The sequence below is a fragment of the Typopeltis vanoorti genome, chromosome 6 (assembly GCF_054136105.1).
Source record: "Typopeltis vanoorti isolate ZY-2024b chromosome 6, IOZ_Tvanoo_1.0, whole genome shotgun sequence".
Lineage (NCBI taxonomy): Eukaryota > Metazoa > Arthropoda > Arachnida > Uropygi > Thelyphonidae > Typopeltis > Typopeltis vanoorti.
Genome location: NC_143554.1, coordinates 99,603,121 through 99,616,606, shown reverse-complemented (window position 1 = coordinate 99,616,606; position 13,486 = coordinate 99,603,121). Strand labels below are relative to the sequence as shown.

The window sequence follows — 13,486 nt, the reverse complement described above, 5'->3', positions numbered from 1 at the left end:
CTCATCAGCTGGATTTCGGCTGTGTATCCATAGCCGAAATTCATTACATATTTACCCTTTTTGTTATCCCTTCCTTTTTTTTTCTCCAGATTTTTCCAAAACAATAAGTCTGAATTTCATTTTATTTTGAAATGAAATCAAATGAAACTACTTATTGAAACTACCTCCTGGAAAACTTTACATTTCAGTGATCCATATTGCCTGACATCATCATAATTATATTTATTCAGAAGGAAATCTATTTTGGTTTTTATCTCAATAACAGAAAATATGTCAAGATATCTAGTCTTGGGGGAGAAAGAGAGCCTATTGTCGTTCTACTGGACAGTTCCTAACACCACAACTTATGCAGCAGAGGGTGATAAAATCAAAGGTACTTCTCTGGTGTTATGTAAACAATGGACAGAGAGATCCTCTTCACAAATGAGAAGATTTTCACCATTGAAGAGTCGTTTAACTGCCAAAACAATAAGGTATAATCCTCAGATAGTCGTACAGCACGTGTCATAGCTACCAGGATTCAGAGAGGTCATTACCTAGTGATGGTTTGGCAGGGGGGGGGGGCATATCAGGGTAGCATCCAAGTTGTATTTCTGTGAGAAAGGGGTCAAAACCTCCACCAAAGTGTATCAAGACACTGTGCTGGACTCTCTGGTACTGCCCCTGAACGTCACCTTGTTTCGTGGTGGCAGTGAACCTTCTAACAGGACTCAGCCCCTGCACATGAGGTGAGAACCACACAACCGTGCTTAGAGGCAAATGTGCCCGACCACATGCCACCATCTAATTGGACTTCAAATTGTGGTTGAATCTTGAAAGAGTAGCCTGCAAGAAATGACACCCCAGCATCACCAGCCTGAAGGTGGATTGGCAGCTTTTCCATTGGATGTTGTGGCCTTACAGACTTCGAGCAGGTGTGAAGGCAAAAAAGGGGATATTTTTAAACAATGAGTGCTGTTATATGCACATTATGTTTATACATGTGGTTTGTACATGGTGAAAGCTGTAAATGATTTACTGATAGATTTAAAGTTCATTACTGTTTTTACTGATAGATTTAAGGAATAAAGGTTTATGCCCTGTTCAAGTTGTAACTGTATTTATTGCTAGGTTGTGTAATATTTTCTGTTAGCTTCAGCTCTTTCTTTATTGATGCAGTGTATAATGATGATGATGCCTTTCATCAGTTCCAGCCAAGACACCATGTGTGTTTTTTATTAAGTTCGCTGAATCTAAAACACGCTATGTGTATTTAGCTGGAAATGAATGAATGAATGAATGAATGGGCCTGCTATTCTCACCTTTCCAAGATGCATCTGGACATAGAAACACAATTGGGGGCTCTTTGTTTCTCGTAGTAAGTTATGTGAATCTAGCATCAGATAATGCACCATCAAGAAGCAGTCAATGTTTGATCCTAGGATTTCCAAATAGTGACAAATGAGTGTATAAATGTAATATATTTATTAAAATTCTTGACTGCATAGAAAAGAACATTTCAGCTAATCAGTAACCTCTTTCCTTCTCCATCTCTCATTGTTTTTCTCTCTTTCTCACATAGATTTGCAATTCCTGCTGTATTTACTTTTCCTGATATTCTCAAAGCCATTTTTCTTCAAAATTGTTATCTATAATTTTTTCACTTTTATTAAGAATTGTAAGCAGGCACATTGTTAAGCTGCACAATATGCAGCAATTGCCTAACATCCATTCACACTTCCATTTTAAATTAAATTTCCATCTTCCAGAAAAGCTCTTTTTATATCATCTCTGAAAAAGTAAAACCTTCAGATGTTCAAATTTATTGTTAACAATACTTTCTTGCTATTTAAACAACCTTTTGGGTTTGCCAAAAAAAAAAAATGAAAGTGCACTCATGATGGTTACATAGTACAATAAGTCTATGTAACCATCTCTAACTTAACCTTATTTGGTGGTAAATTCAGAATTTACCACCAAATAAGATATGGGAGAGGGGTCACACATGTATGATAGCATAGTGACTCATTAGCTAGCTGTTGACCATTTTACTTTCATTGTAGTGTCATTTGTTGTCTTCTATGAATAAGTTATAATGAGTGTTGTGATAAAGAAAAAAATCCTGCCAGTGATGTGATGTAGTTTTTTGTTGTTAATAAACAATAGTGCTGTAGATATTCACCAATGACTGTGTAAGGTTTACTGGGCTAACCTAATGTGACAGTGAGGTTTAGGCAGTGGTGTTGTTTGTAAAAATAAGGGTACAAACAATGTTCACGATGAAGGGTGCAGTGGCTGGCCAAGTATAGTGATAGTTAATTTGGTGAGAAGAGTTGAAGACAAAACTTTGTGAGAATTGTTGTTTTACAATCATGGAACTTTCTTTTGAATTCCTGGAAGTTTCATGCTCAGTCATTCATGAAATTGTGACAGAAAACCTGGGTATAAGCAAGTGTGTGCCAGATGGGTCCCAGAAATGTTGACCAATACACAAACAGCAACAAGTGAAACGTGTAGAAAGGCTTATGTGTTCGTTGTACATGCTGTTTAATTTTGACAGTATATATCAGAACACAGAATTATAAGTAAATAATTATTTATTGGCTTATTGCTAATATTTCGCTGATGTTATAACATCTTCAGAGCACAAAAAAAAACCACAGTTTGTCACAGTATGCGAGACTCATAAGGAAATCATTCTCTTTTAGAGCAATAATTTCCTTATGAAGGATATTATTTTTGGGAGGCTTAGACTGGATTAGTATGTTGGCCACATCTAAATGTATGTTATTGGCTATTGCTGGAGGCAGGTCATATATCCAAATCTCCAACAATGCAGCTACACAATGACAGCAATTACAACAAGATCGCATCGTTGTGAATTTATCATCGCTCACCTTAACCAAAGAAGCCATTAGTGCTTTAAGTCAGGGGCACAATTTTGCCATTACTCCAAAGGCCTCCAAAGTTCCAAAAACTGAAATAATGGCGTCCATCGAACGGGGAATATATGACCTGCCTCCAGCAATAGCCAATAACATACATTTAGATGTGGCCAACATCCTAATCCAGTTTAAGCCTCTCAAAAATAATATCCCTCATAAGGAAATCATTGCTCTAAAAGAGTTACATAATAATAACCAGATTATCATAACAAAAGCAGTTAAGGGGAATGCAACTGTGGTGATGGATACATCAGACTATGAAAACAAAATGCACACACTTTTACAAGACCAGTCAACGTACAAAATTATAGATCACAATTCCACCAACACATAAAAGAATAAGATGCGTAAATTACTGAAAAAGTCACTTCCTGGCCTAAGAAAACAGTAAACAAACTCAAGCCCTTCCATGTTAAAACACCCAGGATATATGGAGCACCAAAAATTTGCAAACAAGGTACACTCTTACGCCCTATCATAGATAGTATAAATAGTCCCACATACAAACTGGCTAGACATTTAGCTAAGCTACTAGCCACTCTCACAAACAATTCTCCCTCCTTTGTCAAAAATTCTGCCCACCTAAAAAGTATTTTAGAACACCATACCTTAAAAAGTTCAGACTTAATGGTGAGCTTTGATATCACCTCATTATTCACAAATGTACCACTAATTGAAACCCTTAATCTGCTAAAGTCACACTCTTCCCCCCCCCCGATATATTTGAACTATTTAAATTCACAATACATGCAGGATATTTCACATGGAAAGGGAAAATATACAAACAATTAGATGGGATAGCTGTGTGCTTCCCCCCCCCCCCCCTTAGCCAACTTCTACATAGAACACCTGGAAAAATTAGCTATGAATACAGCCACTCTCAAACCAACACTTTGGCTACGCTATGTTGACAATGTGCTTGCTATTTAGCCACATGGTCCGGCACATTGGATACATTCTTAGCCCATTTAAATAGCCAACATCCAAAAATCCACTTTACAATGGAACTCGAAGCTAATAACTGTCTGCCCTCCTGGATACACTAATCATGCCTCTTCCAGATGGTTCCTTATCATTCTCAGTTTTTAGAAAACCCACACATACATTTACACAAACAATCACACCATTCCCCCCCCCCCCCTTTCTCAACAGTATGGTATCTTAAAATTGCTAACCCACAGAGCGAGAGCAATCTGTTCCAATGACGATGCTTTTGCTGCTGAACTAGCTCACTTACACTACACCTTCTTGGCCAGTAGCGATAATCCCTATAAGATAAACAAAATACTAAATACTCCTAAGAAATCCCTCCCACTATCCGCCACAGAGAACTACAACAAAACAGTCACCATCCCATACATTAAAGGCGCATCAGAAAAGATATCTAGAATTCTCAATAAACATCAACTACGCACTGTATTCAGACCGTGTGTCAAATTAGCAACTCTCATCCATTCACTCAAGGATAGCATCCCTCCTTCATCATCAAGGAGTCTATGAAGTACCCTGCTAGTGTGATGAAGCTTACTACGGTCAAACAGGAAGAACTGTCGGCTTCCGCATCAGTGAACATAAAAGATGCATCCGGCACTGTTACTATGGCAAGTCGGGCCTAGAAGACCATGCTTTGGATACCCCCCCCCCTGCACACAGGATCAACATACTTTTGTTTACAAAAACAAAAGAAGCTTTTGCAAGTCAGAGAGATTGTTCTTAGAAGCAACAGAAGCCTTGAAACATACTCTGAATCTCAACAAATGTGAGTATAAATTTGCCTAAAATTCGGGAGACAGTCATCTTAAGACATAACTAGTACACCTGCTTTCTCTCTCTGTTTTTTTTTTTTTTTTTTTTTTTTTTTTTTTTAGATAGGTGCCTAATTAAGACTTTAGTCTTCATGTTGTTGCTACAATTTTGTTAAACTAGTCCCTTTGTTACACCATGTTGTTCTAGTCTCACGTACTGTGACAAACTGTGTTTTTGTGCTCTGAAGGTGCTGGTTATAACACAGTGATACTTATAATTCTGTGTTCTGTTATATACCGTCAAAATTAAACAGCAACAAGTGAAATCAGCTCAAAAAATTTTGGAGCATTACAAAAATGGAGGCGATGAACTTTTTTCTCATATCATGACTGGTGATGAAATGTATATTTCATACACAAATGAGTCCAAACAGCAATCAATATAGTGGTGCCATTTATCATCCCTGAAAGTACAAAAATTCAAACAGGCACCATTGATTAAAAAATAAATAAATAAAATGATGGCCACTGTCTTCTGGGACTGTAAAGGAATCTTGCTTGGTGATTTTCTTCAGCAAGGAACCATAATTAATGCTGGTGTGTTTTTGTGAAAAGCTGAAGAAACTCTGATGATCAATTCAGAACAAGAGGAGGAATGCTGTTGTCAAGGATTGTGCTTTTGCATGACAATGCACAAGCACAAGTTCACACTGCAGCTCAAACTGTTGGGTGGAAACTTTTCGATCACCCACCCTACAGTCCTGACTTCATGCCCAGTAACTACCTTTTGTTCCTGTATATGAAGAAGTTGCTGCAATCTCAGCACTTTGAAGAAGATGAAGAACTGACTTGGTGGTTGAACTCACTGGTTGCAAGCTTTTTTTTAATTGGTATGATGAAGCTGGTGCTATGATACCAAAAATGCCTAGAAATCAATGGTGACTTTGTGGGAAAAAAATATGTAGGTATATTAGCATATAATAAAACCTTTTTTTCTTCTACTAGTTGTTTTTTTTTTGTTTTGTTTTTTTTCAAATTCTTGATTAGACCTTACTTTCTGTACATTGTGTCCAGAAAGTAAGGTCTATTACAAAAGTTGACAACATTTAATGAATGAATGAACAGATTACTTATTTGATCTGACTCTTTATTGCTCATTTTTTTTGACGTAACTTGAGAGGGTGATCAAGAAGTTTTAATGCCATGGATAATGATAATTTCAAGAACTGTGGAAGGATCGACTTGCTTTTGATCTTCATTTATGATCAAAAGCATTCATTTTGATCTTCATATCAAGGAGTTCATTTTGTATTCTTCCATGAATACTCTATTATAATAAGAATTACAATTATCCACATTTCTTTCTGATGGTTATGACAGTCATCTCTATGAGATGACTGGCATAACATTGTCTCCTAGAAGATGTTTTTTAGGGTATCTCTTCTAGGCGTTCACACACACAAAAAAAAAAGATAGCCAGACTTCTTCATTCCATAGGTTTAACAGTCTCTTTTTCACCTTATATATACATTGTCTTTCTTTTTACATTTGCTAAAAGACTAACTTGATCCATTGCTGTAGTGTACTTAGTGCCTTTTCATGTGTGATTTATCATACTTTGGTCAAACAGTGGTCAGCACATGTCTGTTTGAGATATCCAAGACCGTATAGTCTTGCTCAGCTTGTATTTTCTTCCATTTACAAATTCATAAGAGGGTGTTTTTTGTGTGTCCTACAAAGAGGACTGCCATGAAACTATTCTGCATGATGAATTATGATTGTCTTAAACTTTCTCAATTTTGGGAAGCAATTTCGTTAAAATCTGACATAATACTTCATGAAATCTATTACAAAAGTTGGAGCAAATGAGAATGGATATGAAGCTGATCGCAATACCATCGATGGGGGCAGATGACAGACCAACATCTGAGACTAGTGTATATGGTGGAGTGGAACCTAGTAGACTGAGGGTGATTAAGGGCGTGTCTTAGATTTCTGTATTAGGATCACAGTTCTTTAATTTGAAAATTAATGATTGATATATGGAAAGATTTAAGAGAAAGAAAGATATTTAGTTTGCTGATGATGCAAAACTGGAGAGGGCAATAGTTGATAAAGGGGATGCAGGTATCATGCAGGATTATTTAAATAAATGAGCATTTACCTCCCAAACTACACACTGTTTAACTCCTTTTGATCCACATATATCTACTCTGACATACCCTGCCAGAGAAAAATTACTCACAAACCAAGATTAATTATTTCTCGACAGCCAAAAGGATGTATAACTAAAATGCTTGTATACCATTTTTCAGTTATTATTATTTTGGCTGTCAAGAAATAATTAATCTTGGGTGAGTAATTTTTTCTGTAGCAAGGTATGTCAGAGTGGATATATGTAGGTTGAAAAGAGTTAAACAGTGTGTAGTTTGGGAGGTAAATGCCCATTTATTTATTCATCATCATCATCATCATCAACAACCATGGGTCCAATGCCTGTAGGTGTCTGCTGCCATCTTGATATGATTCTTCCATTGCATTCTATTTTGTGCAAGATGACTCGGTTTGTGTATAGAGTTTCTGCACCATTTGATGATGTCATCACCCCGTTCTCTGTTTGGTCTTCCTCTTTTGTTCTTTCCTTCAATCATTTCAAACAGCAACGTTTTTAATTTTCTCTCATCATTCATTCTACATATATGGCCAAATAGATGTAGTTTCCTTTTGATTATTTTCTGGATCAGGTTTTCTTTTGGTTGTATTCATCTGTAGATTTCCTCATTGTTCACTTTCTGTATCCAGCTTATTCTCAAGATCTTTCTATAGCACTTCCTCTCAAATGCCAGTATATCCTCCTTTCAGATTCTCTCAGTAGTACCCAGACCTCACATCCATAGCGCATGCTGCTGAAGATACAGGTTTCTACGATGCGCAGTTTAGTTTGCATCTTTATAGCTCGGCTCTTCCATATTTTGTCCATGGCTTTTAAAATTGTTGTTGCTCTGGCTATTCTAATTTTTCTCTTTTTTGGGGTTCAAGTTATACGTCATGTGGCATCCAAGATATGTGAAGTGTTTCACATTTTCCAGTTGAAATCTGTCTATCGTAACTCTGTTCAGTTACTCCTGTTTTGGTTTTTTTCAAAGTTGACATTTAGTCCATATCTTTTTCCTTCTGTGTATAGTGTTTGCAATGTCTGTTCCAGCCTTGCTGCGTCTTCTTCAATCAGGACGATGTCATCTGCAAAGCAGAGATAGTTTATTCTCATGCCATTTATTGAAATGCCTCCACCTTCTTCTTTAATCTTATCTAGTGTTCTTCCCAGATGTGTGATGAAGATGATTGGTGATATTGGGTCTCCTTGTCTTGTGCCTTGACTAGTGGCAAACCAATCTCCAGTCTCACCTGCTATTCTGATTTTTGCTTGTGCTTGGCTGTTTATATCTTTCAGCAGGCAGATCAATTTATTGTCCGCACCATAGGATTCCAAGACTGCCCATGTTATATTTTGGTCAATATTATCAAATGCTTCTTTGAAGTCCACGAAACAGCAATATATATCTTTTTTTTTTCTTTCTTCGAGCTTTCTCTGCTATTAGTCTTAGTGAGAGTATTTGTTGCACTGTACTTCGATCTTATTGAAATCTGGCTTGCTCATCCAGAAGATGTGCCTCCATATGCCCCTTCAGGCATTCTGTTAGTATTTTCATCAGCGCTTTGCCAAGATGACTCATTAATGCAATAGTTCTGTAATTGGTGCATTCTAAAGCATTGCCTTTCTTATGAAGAACAACCAAGACCGATTTTTTCCACTCTTCCAGGGCATACCCTGATCTCCATATTTCATTACATAGCTTATGTATTTCTTTTATAACTGATTCTTCCCCCATATTTTAGCATCTCGCCTATTATGTTGTCATTTCGAGGACTTGTTGGTCTTGAGATGTTTTATAGCCTTATTCACCTCCTCTTCCAAGATGTCATTTTCAAAGATCTCTGCTGGTGGAGAGATTGCTTTTAATTCTCTCATTACTTCTGTTGCAGTATCATTTAGTTGATTTTTGTATAGTTTGCTGCAATATCTTGTTCATCTCTGTATGATTTCTGTCTTGTCCATCAATACTTTACCATTTCATTTTTGACTACTACTGATCTTGTTTGCCACTTCCTATTGTCATTTCTTATAAGTTTGTAGACCTCTCTAGTTTTGTGTTTATTTATTATTAATATATTTATTATTATAATGCCCTATTAATTAATAGATTAATTATAGCAAAAAAAAATTACTAATAATTTAATTTGTTATCTTCAGTTAATCCAGGTGGATGGGCTCCAGCATCGGTACTACGAGCTGTGTACAAGAGAGAATACCCAAAGTTCCTAAAGAGGTTTACTCTGTATGTAAAAGATATGACAGAGAACAAGTCCATTATGTTTTAATCTGAAGATGAAATTCTTTTTACTGTTTTCAATTGCCATGAAAGAACAACAACAACAAAAAAAAAAGAATTCATAATCTGCTTTATCTCCTCCTGGTTCTTTCTTTTTGGATTTTCTTATTTTATTTCTATATGAGAAATTTGGGTTACATGAATGCATATTATTGTATGTTGCTCTGATGAATTTGTTCCTCCATATCTATCTCATGGAATCAGTGCAAATAATCCATTTTCACATTTCATATCATCATGTGCCATCAAACTTGGTTGACTTTTTTAAAAAAAAGTTCAAGTTATTTAATAGTGTGGTATGTTCCTTAATTAGTACATCCTTTGCACATTTTTAAATTTCCCTTTCAAGTATTTAATATTTTATAAAAATCAGTTCACCTTCATTTAAAAATGCAGGTTATTTAAATGTTAACTAGAGGAGAAAAAAAATTATAATTTTGAATAACAAAAAAAATAAAAATTTAAGGGGGGGGGGGGGCTATATTATGTATATTAAATTTCTAACTTAGAAATACTGGTATGAAAATCAAGTCTGCAACTGCTACTTACTGATGAGTATGTGCTGTAAATATTGTCAAAGATCTTTACAGAGTTCATAAAGTTTTTATTGTTACAGAGTATATTCCTGTACTGCTGAATCAAAAGCTCATTTAAGTATATATGTGGGATGCTTAAATTTTTATTAAACAAGAAAGAAAAATTGAAAAACGTCTTGTCTTTTTATCCAAACTTTGTTACATTTATATCATAGAAATGCTCACCAATTTGAAAAAGATCTCAGTTCAGATGTTGTCTGTTAAGCAAACAACATTCATAAGAATTTCTAATAAATGCACTTGCATCACATTTACTCACTTAATACAACAATGTAAAAAGAAAAACTCACAATATGATTAGTTACAAGATTCATGAGTCTTTCCACTAACCTCAAAATACTAGAAACTTTGATACCAAATTTGTTTACATTTATAGTTTTAAATGCCACAGAAAGTGAAGTTATCAAAATATTTAATTCAAATATCTGGTTTTTTCAATGAATTTCAGATATAGCATAAAATTCACCTTTAGATACAATCAGCATCAAATTCCTGTCATGTACCCTCAAGGGGTGTACAGGATATGATAGTACTACATGAAAAAAATTACATCATTACTAACTTCCTATCTACAATTTTCCTCCAAATCAGTCTGTTACTTGTCAAGGCTCCAACATTATCAGATCTTATATTTCTATCGTCTAAGGTACTTTGTACCGTATCAATCCACCTATATCTTGGTCTTCCTCTGGGTCGTTTTCCTGCCAACCTGGCAGAGAACACTTGTTTTGCTCATCCTTTCTCTCCCATTCTATTTAAGTGACCATACCACCTGAGATTAGCTCTGCTAACGCATTCCTGGATGCTGACAATGTCAAGTTCTTTCCTAATATCCTCGTTTTTAATATGATATTGCCATTAATGCCATCTGTTCATGCCTCTAATCTTTCTCAGGACTCTCATATCTGCCGTCTCTAGTCTTTGGTCAAGTGTTTTACTTCTGACCCAGATCTTAGATCCATAAGTTAAAACTGGTTTGAACACTGTCTTGTATAAAGCTAATTTAGTGTTCCAACTAATTTCTCTCTGATCCCATATGAATTTATTCAATTGACTTCCCACCATACCAGCTTTGCTGATTCTGTTGTCTATTTCTATATTTGAATTACCATCTTCAGTAAAAATCGTGCGTAAGTAGCTGAAATGTTTTACTTGTTCCACAGGTTCTTCATTCACAACACAATTGACATTTTCAAAGATTCTGCCTATTTTCATTGTCTTTGTCTTTTAATTGCTGACCTTCATACCATATCTATTACAACAGCTATTCAATTTAGTCAGAGAATCTTGCAGACTTGTAGCGGATTTATTTAGAAGTATAACATCATCGGCATAAAGCAAAGAGCTGACATTAACATCTCCAATTTTGATATCATGTTTAATACCACTTTCCTTCATAATGTGATCCATATAGATAATGAATAACAGAGGGGATAATATACATCCTTGTCTCACACCCGATTTAACATTAAACCATCTTCCTGTACTTCCTTCAATTCTAACTGCTGACTTACAACTCAAATAAAGACTAAGTATTGCTTGATATAAAGCCCCATTGACACCATATAACTGCAGCGTATTGAATAGCTTCTCTCTTGGCACCTTATCATATGCCTTTTCCAAATCGACAAAACTTAAATACAGATCTTTGTTATATTCCCAGGCTTTCTCTACTATTTGTCATAAAGTGAAGATCTGATCCTGACAGCCTATGTTTGGCCTGAATCCAGCTTGTTCTTCACCAAGCTTTTCTTCCACAATTTTTCTCAACCGTTTCTCAAGTATACTTGTATAGATTTTGCCAGGAACACTCAGTAGGGAAATACCTCTGTTATTCTCACATTCAGTTTTATTTCCCTTTTTATATATGGGTACTATGAGAGCTCTACTCCAATCATCAGGAATTCGTCTTTCTGTCCAGGCTTTCTGAACTATGCAGTGCAGCCACTGTAAGACTCTTATACCACCATACTTCATCATTTCTGGTCGAATATCATCTACTCCAGCTGCCTTTCCACATTTTAAGCCTTTGATGGCTTTTTCTACTCCAAGTATGGATATGTATTCCTGACTGAATGCCTGATCAGTGTTTTTTTTACCACTGTGCTGTCATCACTGCTTGTTTCATTTAGCAGTTTTTCAAAGTAATTACTCCATACTTCAAGGATATCTTTTTCTTCCGTTCTCATGTCACCTTTATCATCTCTAACTCCTTTTACGGCACTCTTTCCTCCATTCCTAAGCTTCTTCAACAACCTCCAGAATATTTTGCCACCTTCTTGATATTTTCTATATTCTTGCCAAAGTCCTCCTATGACTTTTGTTTAGCTAGTTTCACACAGTGTTTAGCATTCTTGCATTTGTCTCTATATTCTCTAAGAGCACAAGCTGACTTATTTGACAGGAACTTTTGATATGCTTTCTTCTTTTCCTTTACTGCCTCTTTAACTTTCTGTGTCCACCAGGGAGTTCTGATTTTTCTATCCTTGCAGACAACTTCACCACATGCCTCTCTGGCTGAATCAATCAGTGTTTTCTTGAAGGCTTGCCACTGAAACTCCAAGGTTTGGTTCCTGTTCTCAAACTCTTTCATTTTTTCTTCAATAATCTTTGTGTATTTTAGTCTACAGTTCACTTCTGAGAGTTACTCAACTTTTATTCGCTTTAAAACTTTCTTACATGTTATTCTTTTCAATATGAAATTCAATATTATCCTGCTCAAGACTAAATAGTGATCACTTCCAATTTCAAATCCTCTGTACACTCTGGTGTCCTGCACCAGGGAGAAAACATCACTATCAACAATAACATAGTCAATGAGACTTTTCTTATTCCTAGCCTCTTCTCTCCATGTGAATTTGTGCACATTTTTATGTTGGAATATGGTGTTAATAATAACCAGTCCATGTCCTGAGCAGAAATCCAACAGATATTTGCCATTATTATTAGCTTTGCTCTTTTCTCCAAATTTTCCCAAAATATTTTTGTATGTCTCACAATCATTTCCTACTCTGCTATTTAGATCCCCAACAAGGATCAACTTTTCATTTTTCATTGTGTCAGTTGCTTTTTCTAAAGCATTAAAAAATTCCTACACTTCTACCTTAGTAGAACCTTCTGTGGGACCATAGGCATAAATAAGTCTCATTGTCCAGTTCCCCATTCTCATATTTGCCTACATTTCTCTACTTGAGACTGACTGCCATTCAAGAAGATTACCCTCGTATTTTGTGTTGAATACTATGGCTACGCCTTTTCCATGACTGTCATTGCCTGAATATAACATTTTGTATTCATTGCTCAGAAAGATCTCACCAGTTTTGGTCTTTTTTGTTTCAGTCAACCCTATTATGTCGATCTGGTACTTTATCTAATTCCTCAGCTAGCTCCATTTGTTTGCCATTCAGGCTTCTTACGTTGATAGTGCCGATCTTTAACTCTAGGGATGTTGGGTTGGGGTTTGTTTTTAGATTTGTTCCAGTAGCTGACTTTTCGCTGTTTGCCCTGGTTCCCTGGCGAAAACAACGGGGGCTTTGTTTAACCGGGCGATGCCCCAGTCGGCATGAAATTTTGTCATGTTGTACCATCATTTTTTTATTTTTGTTTAACCAATAAGAATACAATTTGGTCGGCTAAATCCCAAATTGCCAGCCCATCCTCGTTCGTTCAGTATCCAAGTAGATACTCAGCAGGGTGCACCACGAGAAGGTGAGGATTGGACATTAGGTCAGAAACCCTGGTCAGTTCTCCGCATTCCTTTAAAGGCTATG

General features: G+C 36.0%; 1 protein-coding gene across 1 annotated transcript in view; it reads left to right on the top strand.

Moving 5' to 3' along the window:
* Window positions 1–9,828, top strand: part of cert (ceramide transfer protein) — a 210,772-nt gene extending 200,944 nt beyond the window's left edge. Inside the window, exon 13 of the mRNA XM_090395057.1 lies at window positions 8,982–9,828. Within this exon, the coding sequence (XP_090251183.1) occupies window positions 8,982–9,109 (128 nt within the window). The 3' untranslated portion in view covers window positions 9,110–9,828. The remainder of the gene's footprint in view (window positions 1–8,981) is intronic.
* Window positions 9,829–13,486: the final 3,658 nt, after the last annotated feature.